General features: G+C 46.2%; 1 protein-coding gene across 1 annotated transcript in view; it reads left to right on the forward strand.

Moving 5' to 3' along the window:
* Window positions 1–15,453, forward strand: part of LOC144326380 (four and a half LIM domains protein 1-like) — a 35,830-nt gene extending 20,377 nt beyond the window's left edge. The window contains exons 2-5 of the mRNA XM_077922945.1: window positions 29–162; window positions 4,657–4,689; window positions 9,478–9,664; window positions 15,126–15,453. Of these exons, the coding sequence (XP_077779071.1) occupies window positions 29–162; window positions 4,657–4,689; window positions 9,478–9,664; window positions 15,126–15,280 (509 nt within the window). The 3' untranslated portion in view covers window positions 15,281–15,453. The remainder of the gene's footprint in view (window positions 1–28; window positions 163–4,656; window positions 4,690–9,477; window positions 9,665–15,125) is intronic.
* Window positions 15,454–15,697: the final 244 nt, after the last annotated feature.

Consider the following 15,697-nt stretch of genomic DNA (forward strand, 5'->3'; position numbering starts at 1 on the left):
CTCCTTCTTCTTCTTCTTCTTCTTCCAGGGCCTACCAGCTACACGGTGGGCACCATGTCGGAGCGCTTTGATTGCCACTATTGCCGGGACAACCTGCACGGGAAGAAGTATGTGCAGAAGGAAGGGCGCCACTGCTGCATCAAATGCTTCGAGAAGTTCTGCGCAAACACCTGCACCGAGTGCAAGAAACCCATCGGGGCCGATTCCAAGGTGGTTATTTTAATAGTTTGCTTGTTTGCTTAATGCAAGCATAGGCAAACTTGGCCCTCCAGAAGTTTTGGGACTACAATTCCCATCATCCCACCACTGGTCCTGTTAGCTAGGGATCATGGGAGTTGTAGTCCCAAAGCATCTGGAGGGCCAAGGTTGCCTATGCCTGGCTTATTGGATATTTCTATCCCACACTTCCCCACCCCCCCCCCACCCCTAAAGAAGTGTGGGGCTGTTTAGGGAGGCGGGAGAGGACCCGCTGTTTAATACAGGCATAGGCAAACTCGGCCCTTCAGATGTTTTGGGAGTACAACGCCCATCATCCCAAGCTAACAGGACCAGCAGTCAGAGATGATGGGCATTCTAGTCCCCAAGCAGCACACATGAAAAACTGTAAACAAATCCTTATTTCCTGATGAATAGCCTTTGGATTCTGGACACATGGTCAGCAGACCCTGTGCACCTTCCACCGGACATTCAATGGAATGGCTTTCACCTCACCATCAACCTAACAAAGAACCAATCTATGCAATAAATACATTTTCTGGACACTACTATAAAAAGACAGGATGGGCACATAGACACATATTTTTTTATATATTTCTTCCTAACTTGCGCTAGCAAGTCCCTTTGCTGAGCAGAGTGCATTCCCCTTTTGAATGCACAGCAGCTGGCTTGAGGCAAGCTTCTCACACAGGCAGGGATGATCTACCGGCAGATCTGTGGCCGATCCTGGTAGATCGCCATATCCTTATTGTGTACAAAAAGTTACTGGGGTAGGGGAGAGCTACAAAAAACTCTATGCAATCCTCCCCCCAACACACTCTTGCCTTTAAATGGGAAACAATGAAAATCATCGGGTGGAGGGGAAATGTGTAGAGAAATTGGAACGGAAGCTCAATAAGCTAAGGCTGTCAGAGAGAGAGAGAGAGAGATGATAGATAGATAGATAGATAGATAGATAGATAGATAGATAGATACATCAGGACCAGGGAGTCCCCCCCCCACCTACCCCCCCACAACCGGACTTCTGTCTTGTCAGGATTCAACCTCAGTTCTGCTGCCTTCTCCTCCTCCCTCCCTCCAGGAACTGCATTTCAAGAGCCGCTACTGGCACGAGAACTGCTTCCACTGCTTTAAGTGCTCTGTGTCTCTGGTCAATGAGCCCTTCATGCTGAAGGAGCACAACAAAGTGTGGTGCAACAAGTGCACTATGGATCAGGCCCCCCACTGCAAGGGCTGCCAGAAGCCCATTGTGGCAGGTAGGACTCCTCTCGGCTGCCTTGCGCCCCTTTACTTCTTGCCCCCCTCGATCATGGAGCATTGCCCTGGGACGGCCAGCAGGCTTACGGAACATTTCTCTTACCAATATACTTACATAACATGAATTCATTTTTAACTTTGTGCACAAAACCAGGGCTGTCTTGAGTATGAGCACTGCTGGGATGCAAAGACCCACCCAGCAACCCCATAATAATAATAATAATAATAATAATAATAATAATAATAATAATAATAATAATAATAATAATAATTTATTATTTCTACCCCGCCCATCTGGCTGATTTCCCCCAGCCACCCTGGGTGGCTCCCAATCAAGTGTAAAAAAACAATACAGCATTAAATATTAAAAACTTCCCTAAACAGGGCTGCCTTCAGATGTCTTTTAAAAATAGGATAGCTGCTACTTTCCTTGACATCTGATGGGAGGGTGTTCCACAGGGTGGGCGCCAATACCGAGAAGCCCTCTGCCTGGTTCCCTGTAACCTCATTTCTCGCAATGAGGGAACCACCAGAAGTCCTTCATGGTGGAGACACTCCTTCAGGTATACAGGACTGAGGCCGTTTAGGGCTTTAAAGGTCAGCTCCAACACTTTGATTTGTGCTCAGAAACGTCCTGGGAGCCAATGCAGATCTCTCAGGACCGGTGTTATGTGGTCCTGGCAGCCGCTCCCAGTCCCCAGTGTAGATGCCGCATTCTGGATTAGTTGTAGTTTCCGGGTCACCTTCAAAGGTAGCCCCACGTAGAGTGCATTGCAGTAGTCCAAGCGGGAGATAAACAGAGCATGCAGCACTCTGGCGAGACAGTCTGTGGGCAGGTAGGGTCTCAGCCTGCGTACCAGATTGAACTGGTAGACAGCTACCCCGGACATAGAATTGACCTGCGCCTCCATGGACAGCTGTGAGTCCAAAATGACTCCCAGGCTGCGCACCTGGTCCTTCAGGGGCACAGTTACCCCATTCAGGACCAGGGAATCCTCCACACCAGCCCACCCCCTGTCCCCCAACAACAGTACTCCTGTCTTGTCAGGATTCAACCTCAATCCATTAGCCGCCTTCCATCCTCCAACTGCCTCCAGGCACTCACACAGGACCTTCACTGCTTTCACTGGTTCCAATTTAAAAGAGAGGTAGAGCTGGGTATCATCCGCATATTGATGGACACCCAGCCCCAGCCCCCTGATGATCTCTCCCAGCGGCTGCATGTAGATGTTAAAAAGCAGAGGACAGAACCCTGAGGCACCCCACAAGTGAGGGCCCTGGGGTCTGAACACTCATCCCCCATCACAACTTTCTGGACAAAAGTTAGTTTAGCCCTTCGCACATGCGCCACTGGGGTGCAAAAACCCGCCCAGCGCCCCCAAAATTTAGTTAATTTTGCACGCACGGCACCACGGAGAATGACAAGTGCCACCGTAGAGTCGGACAAGCGCCACCATTGCGAATGACAAGCACCACAGCTTTGGTAAATGAGCACACAAAATCGAAAGTCCTCGAGTGAAACAGTAGATCTACATTTTGGGAATACCTAGGTATAGATGTCTTTTGTTTTTCTAGCTCTGGCATAGGCAAACTCGGCTCTCCAGATGTTTGGGGACTACAACTCCCATCACCCCTGACCACTGGTCCTGTTAGCTAGGGATGATGGGAGTTGTAGTCCCCAAACAGCTGGAGGACCGAGTTTGCCGACACTTGTTCTAGCTTTATTAAAAATTATCGTATTTCCCCGTTTATAGGACTAGGTTCCCCCCCTAAAAAATAATGTCAAAAATGAGACGGCGTCTTATACACAGATCCATCTCACCCCCCTCGTTTTCTTCAATCTGAGTCCCCCCAAATAGAGGGCATCTTATGCATGGGGCCGTCTTATAGACGGGGAAATACAGTATTTATTATTTCATAACAGGTAGATAGTTAAGAGCTGAGGCAGCTCTTAACAAAGCCAGATGGCAAGAACCATATAATCAAAACCAGAAATCAGGTAGCTATTGTGGAAATAGGTATTCTTCATTGTCTGTTGGAATAGAGTTTTCGGCGGGTATTTAAAAGTGGAAACAGAGGGTTCCCACTGAATCTCTGGTAGCAGAATATTCTGCAATAATGGTTTGTTTCCTTTTCATTGTCAAATGAACATTCAGGCATCATTGCTTGCAGAAAGCAGAGTTGCGAACTGTTGCTCGGCTTTCTGATTCACATGGGATTTATGACCTGGAGGAGCACACAAGCATTTTTCGAACCCCACCCCACTATATTCAGTGTAATATAGTCCAAGAGATTTATTATTATTAATATTAATTTTCATCATTATTTCATTTCATTCTTATGCAGAATCTGCAGTGTCAGTTATGACATTGATATAATCCCCATTTCCTCTTTCATTCTGTTTCTGTGACTTTCCTCCGCCACAACACGAGAGTCTTTCATATATTTTGAACTTGTCATTGTATGTGTGTGTGTCAAGCTTTTTTGAGGGAGGAGGAAAGCCCCGTTAAAGGGGGGGGGGGTTTAAAGTCACTCAAAAAAAGATCTCTATGGATCAAAACAGCAGCACAGAGAAAACTCCGTCTTCCCTTCCAGAGTTCATACAACAACGGAGGGCGGGGTGAGGGGGCATGGCAGGAGCAATGAGCCAGACATCAACCGCTATCTACCAAAACCTCACGGGGATCTACCAGTAGATCACAATCGACCTGTTGGACATCCCTGCCCTATCCCTATCTCCTATCCCTAACCCCTATTCCTATCCCTAACCCCTATTCCTATCTGTAACTCCTATCTATAACCCCTATCCCTATCCCCTAGTGTCTTGTGTTTTTAATATTCAATTGGGAGCTGCCCAGAGTGACTGGGGAAACCCAGCCAGATGGGCGGGGTATAAGTAATAAATTATTATTATTATTATTATTATTATTATTATTATTATTATTATAGCTGTCAGCTTGCCTTTCTTGAATCACAATTTTCTCAGCGCTATGAATTGCATCAATCTGGCAGCGAGCACCACCTCCTTCCCTCCCTCTCTTTGCAGGCGACCAGAATGTGGAATACAAGAAGACTGCCTGGCACAAGGAGTGCTTCACCTGCAGCCAGTGCAGGCAGGTGATTGGCACCGCCAGCTTCTTCCCCAAGGATGATGAGATTTATTGCACCTCCTGCCATGAGCAGAAATTCGCCAAGACCTGCATAAAGTGTAAGCAGGTAAGTCGGGCCGACCCCCCCCCCCCTCGCTCACCTGGATCCCATTCGGATCCTGGCTTTCCTCCAAAGGGCTTGGAGCTGTGTTCATTATCAGAGTTTCCTCCGCTGGTTCAGAAGGAGGAAGATGTGCCCACTCTCCTTTTGGCGTGGCCTATCTTGGTGCAGTTCTTGAACGGAGGACATATGGTGGAGATAAGGTCAGGGTCAAGGGACCCCTGGATGGTTCAGTCCAGTCCAAGGCGGCGATGGGGTTGCGGCGCTCATGGGGTTAGGGATGTTGGGATACTGCCAGGGAGACAAAGGCCATCATGCCTCCACGTCGTCTCAGGACGATCCATCAATCTCCCGTAGATACAGTATCAGTCAATTAGTGACACGAGCCTCGGAAATAGCTGTCCACATCTCAGGACTCATGCACGCCCTTTTCGCAGAGTTCGCACAACGAAAGATGCACTCAGGAGAGCAGCATATTTACAGCTTTATTCATCGGTGGTCAGAACAAAGGAAAAAACATGACTGCCTGCCTGCTTGTCGAAGCACAGAGAGAGAACAAAAGCTATATACAAAACAGAGACTTCCTGTGAGCAGGAAATACGCAGGCTGTGACTCACAACAGCCTGTCCCTTTTTTAAGGTGGAACGGAAATATCCTAACAAGGGATAGGGCAGGCATGTCCAACAGGTAGATCGTGATCACTGCCAGTTTTTAACTCTGTGAGTAGATCGCAGTCTCTTGGGAGCTGGCCACCCCTGGGATAGGGGATGGGGATAGGGGTTATAGATAGGGATAGGGATAGGAATGAATAGGGGATAGGGATAGGGATAGGGGTTAGGGGTTAGGAATAGGGATAGGGGCTAGAGATAGGAGTTAGGGATAGGGATAGGGGATAGGGATACGGCAGGGGTCAGCAAACATTTTCAGCAGGGACTGGTCCACTGTCCCTCAGACCTTGTGGGGGGCCGGACTAGATTTTGAGAGGGGGAAAATCAATGAATTCCTATGCCCCACAAATAACCCAGAGATGCGTTTTAAATAAAAGCACACATTCTACTCATGTCAAAACACACTGATTCCTGGACCGTCCACCAGCCGGATTTAGAAGGCAATGGGGCCTTAGTTTGCCTACCCATGGGATAGGGGAAAGGGATAGGGCAGGCATGTCCAAAATCCGTTTTGGGGGCCTAATCTGACCAGCCGGTCAATTTAATCTGGCCCGCATGGCAGTATATGTCCTGGGGTAAAATCCTAAAAAAAGCTCAGCAACTTCAATCCTAAAAAAAATTCGTGATTTAAATCATGACTGACTAGTGATTTAAATCACTAGTCAGTCAGACTTTATTTAAATCCTTTTTTTACATAAAGGTTTGACCTTGCTGGCATCCTCTTAATATTTACAAGCAAAGGAAGGTTTCCTTTTTGGAATAATAAATTTTCAGAGTAGTTTTTACAGTTAAATAAAAAATGACTGATGGGGGGGGGCTGCTAGGGGCGCCTTGGAAGATGGCCGACAATACCATCTCTCCGGCTCACACGGGGTAATTTAGGGCCTGATTATGGGAGTACATCAGCCTCCCGATTTCTTCCCAGGCGATGGGTAGATGCAGCCTCGTCCGCTGCTGCCCATAAATCACCCCCGAGTTCGAAAGAAGGAGGGGGTGGGGGCACTGGACGGAAAGCCCTCGAGTGAGCTCCGGATCTCCCTGACGCTACTTCTGAGAGCGACGCTAGTTGCATTACTTAAGATTAACGATTGGATATAATAAGAAAATGCACATGTTTCGAGCGAAGGAAAGGATATTTTAACTGCTAATTAAGCTAGCCACTAAGAAGTTAAAAGCGACGGGAATGAACTGAACAGAAGATTACCTCTAAGAATTACAGCTATGTCGGTATGTGGAAACGGAACGGAAAGGGGGGGGAAGCTTCTTCTTTTATTTACGATACTGCCTAACAACCCCTCCCCTAGAAGAACCGTCACATGACTGATAGCAAGTGAGATTAGAAAACAACTGTGTGGAATAGACTGTGTGGAAACAAAAATATTAACTAAAGGCTTTGCTTTTTAGAAGATATGGAAAGAAAATGAAAGGCTCTCTGATGACACACTTAATCAGGATCTGCCATTATGAAACAGACTAAGTTGCGAGATTGATAGTCAGAGGGGGAGGTGAGCCATTGCTTTGTTATCATGTTTGGATTGTGTCTTTGAGTCGACAAACCCTCCCCTGGAAAGACTGATTTATGGTGCAACTGGTCTGGGAAAATTAATGAGCAGACGCTTAAGACTTTATTACATCGGAACAGACTAAAATGTCGCCTGCCACTCGAACAGGACTGTTGGATCAGCGTGTGGTGATTTAAGGAGAGCCTTACAAAGTTCACACAGAAATATAATAATGTTTGGTTTAACTCGCCTGCGAAAACAACTCAGAGGCTATTAAGAAGAAAAATGATAACAACAAGAAGACTGGAAGATGGGATTTGTGAATATCAAAAGCAGCAGAAATATGAGATGATTGGATCCTTACTGAGCTCGAAACATGGGAACCCCCAACAAAAAAATTAAAAATTGGCAAAATATTCGGATTATGTAATATGTATTGGTATAATTTGGAATAATTAATGTGATATGATTGGATTGTTAAATGGAAAACTTAATAAAATTATTATTAAAAAAATGACTGATTTGGTTCTACTATTAGAAATACATTGACAGATAATGATGAAATGATGATGAGGTTTAATAAGTTAACTGTTTCTATTTGGACAATTTTTCTGCTGTACTTGATTGGAAGGAGAAAAAGAATCATTTCCTTCATAACAATGTAAACAATTTATTTCACTAAAACGATAACATGATAATATATGTGTCAGGGCTGCCTCAGGTCCCAGCTCACAAGAGACCAACGCCAAGTCCAGTTTATATACAAAGATGTTTATTGAAGTTCATTGTACGCTCCACAGCCGAGGCGCGCAGCCCCACGTCTGTTACGCTTAGACCGCTGAAGTCCCCTCTGAGTCAGTCCCTCCTCTGCACCAGTTTAAGAGGCTTGTGCTGCTCCACCTCTTCCTTTCTTTCCTTTTCCGCAGGGTCTTCCTGCCCCCTGGGGTTTCGCCACTCCTGGATTCCCCTGACGCGGAATCCCCAGACAGCTCTTCCCCCCTCCTGCGTGCTTTGGGACCTGGCTCCTCCTCCGGGCTCCCTGTTCTTCCGCGCACCTCCACATTTGAACTTGGCGCGCGTTCGCAACCTCTAACCTTCCTCTTGACAGTTACACTACTCCCTGCACTACTCCCCTGCCCTTCCGGGAGGATGTCTTGCTCCGATCTCCCCTCCCTCTCTGCTTTCGGACCTGCTTCCCCTGTCACTCTGGAATCTCCACCCCCTTCACTGCGCTCTGGCGGAGAAGCCGGTCCCGACTCCCAGCTCCCACTTCGGGTTCCCCTGCTGGTCCCCTGCTCCTGACGAGTCCCCCCTGTGACTCCCCTTGGCCTGACCACAGGCGCCCCCTTCTGGGAATCCTCCGATTCACTTGAAAGACTCATGGAATCCCTCAAGTCATTGTCATCCTCTTCCTCGCTGTCCTGGGATTCTTCCCCCTCGCTCTCCGTCTCCTCCCTCACCTGTGCCTCTGTCCCTGAACCCCTGACAATATGGATCCACATTTGTTAACTGATGCGGTTAAACAATTTAAACAACAACAACAAACCTTAGACTGAGTTTTAGCACTTAAAAACAAATCCTGATGAATAGCTTTTGGACTATAATGTAACTTAAACAGAAAAGTATATTTAGAAAGATTTTTCCTCCCAAAGATTTTATTTTTAAAATCCCAATTTGAATTAAAAAAATAAATAAATCCCATTTAAATCAAAATAAAGACTTGGTGGGGTTTTTAAAGTCATAATTTGAAAAAATTATAATAATAATTCATAAAGGAAACAGTTTATAAGAAGGAAATAAGGAGGCCATGCACAGCATAAAGGAAGTCTTTTATTTTGTCGTTTCTTTTATGTTATGTTCATGTCTAATGGTGGTGGATTTGTTGATTTGAGTTGTGGTGGATTTATGTTGTAAATCATGGGTAGGCAAACTAAGGACTGGGGCCCGGATCCGGCCCCATTACCTTCTACATCTGGCCCGTGGGCGGTCTGGGAATCAGTGTGTTTTTACATGAGTAGAATGTGTGCTTTGATTTGAAATGCATCTCTGGGTTATTTGTGGGGAATAGGAATTCATTCATTTCCCCCAAAAAAAACAAGGTCTGAGGGACAGTGGACCAGCCCACTGCCAAAAACGTTTTTCGACCCCTGTTGTACAGTGGTACCTTGGTTTACAACCATAATCCATTCTGGAGGTCCATTCGTAAACCAAAACAGGTTGTCACCCAAGGCGCCCTTTCGTCAATGGGGCCTCCCAAAATTTTTTGTTTGTAATCCAAAAAAGGGGTTGTCATCCAAAAAAGGTTGTGAACCGGGACACCCCCTTCCGGGTTGGACGTGTTTGTAATCCAAAACATATGCAAACCAAGACGTGTGCAAACCACTGTAAATAAAATTTAAATTGAATGAAAAATTTAAATACAAATGGTTGTCAAATAAATTCAAATTTATCCCCCCCAAAAAAAATCTGATTTATTTATTTATTTTTAAATCATTGATTTTTATACACCCTGCTTTAAACAGAAGAGAGAAAGCTTCCACAGGTGACACAGGGTTTCGGGGCAGCTGGGACGAATGGTTCCCCAGGAGTCCAAGCAGCGCTTGACCTCTGACTTCCTTCCCCAGGCCATCACCTGCGGAGGGGTCGCCTACCAGGAGCAGCCATACCACTCTGAGTGCTTTGTGTGCGCCACCTGCTCCAAGAAACTGGGAGGGCAACGCTTCACAGCTGTGGAGGATCAATTCTACTGCGTCGATTGCTACAAGTCCTTTGTGGCCAAGAAATGCAGCGGTTGCAAGAACTCAATCACAGGTGGGTTAGTGATGGGTCGGGGTGAGTGCCTGGAGGCGGTTGGAGGACGGGTGGCGGTTAACAGGTTGAGGTCGGATCCTGGCAAGGCAGAAGTCTGTCATGGAACTTTGAAGTGTCAGGCATAGCCCTATTGGCTTTAGCCCAAACGTAGCAGAGTTTTCCTGTACAGCGAGGAAGCTAGTTGCGGCGGTAATGACTAGTCAGCTAGACTCAGAATAACTATTTACAGGATTTATTAAAAAGGAAAAAATAAAACCAGCAGAGTTTCTGCATACAAATAAAAGCAAAATAAATCCTCTCTCTCTCTCTCTCTCTCTCTCTCTCTCTCTCTCAAAACCATACACAGCACTTCTACTCCAACTCCTAACACACCTCACATCACACTGTGCTAGCAATCCCTAGATAACAGAGTTGAGTGAGTGCTGGTCGTTAACCAATCAGAGTAAGTAGTTTCTAGGTCAAGCAGACCTGGGCTTTCTGCCAAGAGTAAATTGACACTGCCTTGAGTTAATTGTGCGAAGCCAGAATCTGTATGTTTCCCATGAGAATCAATTAACAGAAACTGAACACCCCCTCACAGATTCTGCTGGACAATTAACATCAAATACACCTATGTAGGAGATTATTTTTCCAGCAAACCTAAACCCTTGCACATTTGCTTGTTCTTTATCTTTGCCAATGGTTTAGTTAATACATCTGCTACATTTTCTTCACTTGATACATAAGTACATGTGATTATATTGTCTTGTACACAGCAACGTACATTTTGGTATTTTACAGAGATATGTTTGGAACGTGATTTGAAACCCTCTGTTTTACTTAAGGTTATACAAGCTTGATTATCAATGTAAACTTGTACTGGTTCTCCACAATTTACATTTAAATCTGCTAACAAATGCTTGAAATAAATCACCTCGTTGCACAATTCACTCAATGCGGCGTACTCTGATTCCGTTGATGACACACTTACAACGTCTTGCTTGCGTGCCCGCCAGCTGATTAAAGCTCCACCGACCATTATGACTAGTCCTGTGACAGATTTTCTATCTGGCAAATTTCCCCAGTCACTATCACAGTAGCAACTCAACATTTCATCCTCTGAAGAATTTAATTGTAACATATAGCCAATTGTCTGTTTGAGGTACCTCAGAACTTGTTTTACCCCTTTCCAGGCATTTAGTGTGGGTTTTGAGACCAATCTACTTAATATGCCTACTGCGTAGCTAATATCAGGTCTGGACCACTGTGCTAGATACAGTGCTAGATACAGATATATGCCTGTTTTGCAGGCATACAATACATCATCTACATAAATCAGACAAAACTCTTGATCACTGCCTGTACCACGTACATAAACACAATTGTCAGCTGTACTCTGCTTGAAACCAAATGACACTAAGGCCTCATGGAAACATTTGTTCCAAGATCTTGCAGCCTGTTTGAGACCATATAGAGCTTTGTTTAATTTCAACACTCTATTGGAACCTGTCTCATAACCAGGCGGTTCGGCTAGATACAGGTCTTCTGATATTGATGCATGTAAATATGCAGTCTGAATGTCAAAATGGTTTAACAGGAGTTTTCTCTTTGCTCCAAGCGTTAAAATCAGCCTTACACTGTCCCCCTTAGCAGTAGGGGAAAAAGTCTCGTCATAATCTTTTCCAGGCCTCTGAGAGTATCCTTGAGCCACTAAACGAGCTTTGTATTTGTACTCTCCTGTCACCAGAGGTTTAAGTTTGTACACCCACCTGCAGCCTACACCTGCAGGCGCTGCTACTGGTGTAAAAACCTTGTGCTCATTCAGAGAGGACATCTCTTCCTCCATTGCCTGTTTCCAGAGCTCTGCCTCCTCTTTTGGTAACTTTAACACCTCCTGAAAACTCTTGGGCTCTGCAATTACACTAAACACATTTGCAGTATCTGGAGAAAAACGCACCGGAGGCACTCCTTTGTTTTGTCTTTTAGATCTTCTGGGAGAAAATTTTTCTTCTGACCCACTTTCCTCCTCAGAACTACGACCTCTCTTTTGTTGCTTAGCAACTGGTCTTTGGCTAACTCCACTTTCTTGAGAGCTCTTATCTGAACTTTCCTCCCCCTCAGACTCTGATTCTCTATGTTTACCTTCAGAGTCATGAAGCTCCTGGGAAGGTTCAAACCAAACCTCAGTATTGGCATGTAGTCTCTCCCAGCCACTATGTTCACAAAAACTGGCATTCCTGGAGATCACAATGCCATTTGTCCCTTCAGCAAAGCGGAAACCTTTTCCCAGCTCCTGGTAACCCACAAACACTAACTGTTTGGTCTTAGGATCTCCCTTTTTCCTCATTTGTTTTGGAATTAATACCCAGGCTTTTGATCCAAACACATGCAAATGGTCAATTTTGGGTTTTTTCTGAAACAATTTAAAGTACGGGGTTGTACCAATTGTTTGATGAAAGAGCCTGTTTTGGAGATAACACGCGGTGAGCATGCTCTCCCCCCAATAAGACATGGGCAAATCAGCATCATCAAGCATGGCAAACATCATATCTTGTAAAGATCTGTTTTTTCGCTCTGCAACGCCATTCTCCTCTGGGGGGAAAGCGTTCGTTTTTCTATGCCCAATGCCACGCTTTTGTAACCAATCTTTAAAGGCATTTGACATAAATTCGCCACCTCTGTCCGTCTGAATCCTTTTAAGTTTAATGGACAGAAATCTTTCCACAGATGCCACCCAGCCTTTAAACTTAGTGAACACGTCACCCTTATTCTTCATGGGGAAAACCCAAGAGTAACGCGTGGCGTCATCCACAATTGTTAGTGAAAAACGCGATCCACCCCTGCTTACAGCAAATGGACCAATTACGTCCATGTGAACCAGCTGTAGCGGTGACTCACTAACTCTGTCACTTCTGGGGTAAGAGACTCTGTGGGTTTTAACCTTTTTACAAACATTACAATCAAGGTACTTGTTACAACTCTTTAAATTACCCCCATCAGCCAATTCAGACATTTTTAGTACACTTTTCCAGCAAGCATGCCCCATTTTCCTATGCAATAAGTGCACACAGTTGTCATGTATAGCTTTGTTATTCACTGCAGGCTGAGATTTACTGACTACTGCTGCAACTTGAGATCCTGCTTTAAGCCAAAACAAGCCTCCCTCTGACCTAGCAGTGCCTAAAATCTCACCAGCCTTCTTAATAATGCAACTGTCTCCTTCAAAATACACTTTAAACCCAGCTTTTAGCAAACAATCTACAGACATCAGATTGCTCCTTAATGACGGCACACAAAGTACATTTTGCAGGCATTCACGAAGACAAGGAACAAAAACTGCACCCCCCGAAATCACTTCGGAAGTACTTCCGTCTGCTAGAGCCACCTGGCTGCGCTGTGCTGAGTTCTTGGAAACAAACAATTCATCTGAATTTACGATGTGGTGAGATGCTCCCGAATCGACCACCCAGACCGCTTGTTTCTCATCAGCAATCTTGACCTTGGCGGTCACCAGCTGAGCCGACTGTTTTCGTTTGAAGAATTTCTTTTTACGCTGCTGCTGATCTCGTCTCTGCTCCTGCACCGGCAACTGAGACTTGACCAACTCCGGACATTGTCATTTTAGATGCGCTGAAGACCCACATCGGAAACAACGCCTAACAGCAAACGCTGACTCCTCACCAGTACGCTGCTTTTGCTTCACCTCTGGCACGGCATGAGAACTCCTTCCAAACCGCCCACCTGTAGAAGCCTCTGCAGCCAACGACCTTTCTTGCCTCTCCTGCCATTCTTCAATCAAACACCCAGTAACGTAACTGACTGATAAATCATGCTCCTGTATGCCTTCTAGAGACAAAACTAAATTATCCCAGCTTTCCGGGAGAGAACTCAAAATAATAGCCACCTTCTCCTGCTGGTCTAACGCACAGTCTCTTTCCTGTAACGCAGCAAACTTTAACTGTAAACTGTGTAGGTGTTCCTGCATTGTAACCCCAGGCTGTAACATTGCCTTGTACAATGCCTTGCGAATGAACAGCTTGGAAACCGCTGTCTCACGCACATGGAGTTCTTTAAGTGCTTGCCACACACCTCTAGCTGTCTTGATTCCCCTCACATACGGCAACTGGGAATCTTCCAGCCCCAAGACAATTGTGGCCCTTGCTCTTTGGTCTTTATCGAGGTCTTCATCATCAGGCTTCGCAGGAAACTTACTCACCACTTGCCAGAGACGATCCCTCTGCAGCACTGCCTGCATGCGTTCCGACCACAGCAAGTAATTGGAGTCATTCAGACGCTCAAAAGCCATCTGAACTGGTTGTGAGGCCATCTTGAGAGCGATGTCCCTGGAACCCGGAACCAGCTACTCACGACCACCGAGAGAGAAAACAGGAACCACAGCACCCAGCACTCACACGCTGCAGCTGTTGTCCTTGTGTCCACTGCGTCACCAGCTCACCACAGTCAGGAACCAGCCAGTGTCCATCTGCTGCACCAACAGGAACAACAACTTCTGGAACTACTGGAACCAACGCCGTTGATGCTGACACCACCGCAACTCAGGCTGGCAGCACAATGCCCATAACCTCATGGAACTTTGAAGTGTCAGGCATAGCCCTATTGGCTTTAGCCCAAACGTAGCAGAGTTTTCCTGCACAGCGAGGAAGCTAGTTGCGGCGGTAATGACTAGTCAGCTAGACTCAGAATAACTATTTACAGGATTTATTAAAAAGGAAAAAAATAAAACCAGCAGAGTTTCTGCATACAAATAAAAGCAAAATAAATACTTTCTCTCTCTCTCTCTCTCTCTCTCTCTCTCTCTCTCTCTCTCTCTCTCTCTCTCTCTCTCAAAACCATACACAGCACTTCTACTCCAACTCCTAACACACCTCACATCACACTGTGCTAGCAATCCCTAGATAACAGAGTTGAGTGCTGGTCGTTAACCAATCAGAGTAAGTAGTTTCTAGGTCAAGCAGACCTGGGCTTTCTGCCAAGAGTAAATTGACACTGCCTTGAGTTAATTGTGCGAAGCCAGAATCTGTAAGTTTCCCATGAGAATCAATTAACAGAAACTGAACAGTCTGGTTGTGGGTGGGGCCCCTGGCCATGAACGGGGCAACTGTGCCTCTGAAGGACCAGCTCCTCAGCCTATTTTGGACTCATGGGGGTGCAGGTCCGTTCTGTGTCCAGGGCAGCTCCATCTGGGATGCAGGATGAGACCCCACCTGCCCAGAGTGGCACCTGCTCTGGTGATCTCCTGCTTGGACTACTGCAGTGGTGGTCCAACTTGGCCCTCCAGCTGTTTTGGGACCACAACGCCCACCACCCCTGACCACTGGTCCTGTTAGCTAGGGGTGATGGGAGTTGTAGTCCCAAAACAGCTGGGGGGCCAAGTTTGCCTATTCCTGAATGAAGTGACCTGTGTGCTTCCTTCTCCTTCCTATTTAACCCTTCCCTCCCTGCTCCTCCTCTGAACCGGCAGGTTTCGGGAAAGGCACCAACGTGGTCAGCCATGAAGGCCACTCCTGGCACGACTACTGCTTCAACTGCAAGAAGTGCTCCATCCCACTGGCCAACAAGCCCTTCGTCTTCCACAGCGAGCAAGTCTACTGCCCCACCTGCGCCAAGAAGCTGTAAGGGGAGGAGCCAGGGGCAAAGGGGGCGTGGCCTCACCTCTTCCACAGAGGGGTTCGATCTGTGTGCTTGGAGACAACCTGCCCACTCGCCTGCCCGCATTTTAAGCTTCCCCATCCCCATCCTTAAGAGGTGCCTGGCATCTCCCCCCTCCCCATCCGATACGTGATGTTCAATAAAAGCTCTGCCTTAGCATTCTACCTGCTGCTAACCTTGCTTAAAATCACTTTTTTATTTACGGAAAGGTTCGACCTCGCTGGCATCCTCTTGCTTTCTCGCCATGCTCTGTGGATGCCAGCCAAAGTTTACGCTCAAGCTTCGCACATCCAAATGTACTTACTGATAACCTGGGTGGATTTGATTTCAATCACGATTCAGGAAGACTGGATTTCAATCACTAGTCAGGAAGACTTGATTTAA

Source organism: Podarcis muralis, chromosome W (assembly GCF_964188315.1).
Source record: "Podarcis muralis chromosome W, rPodMur119.hap1.1, whole genome shotgun sequence".
In the NCBI taxonomy this organism is placed as follows: domain Eukaryota; kingdom Metazoa; phylum Chordata; class Lepidosauria; order Squamata; family Lacertidae; genus Podarcis; species Podarcis muralis.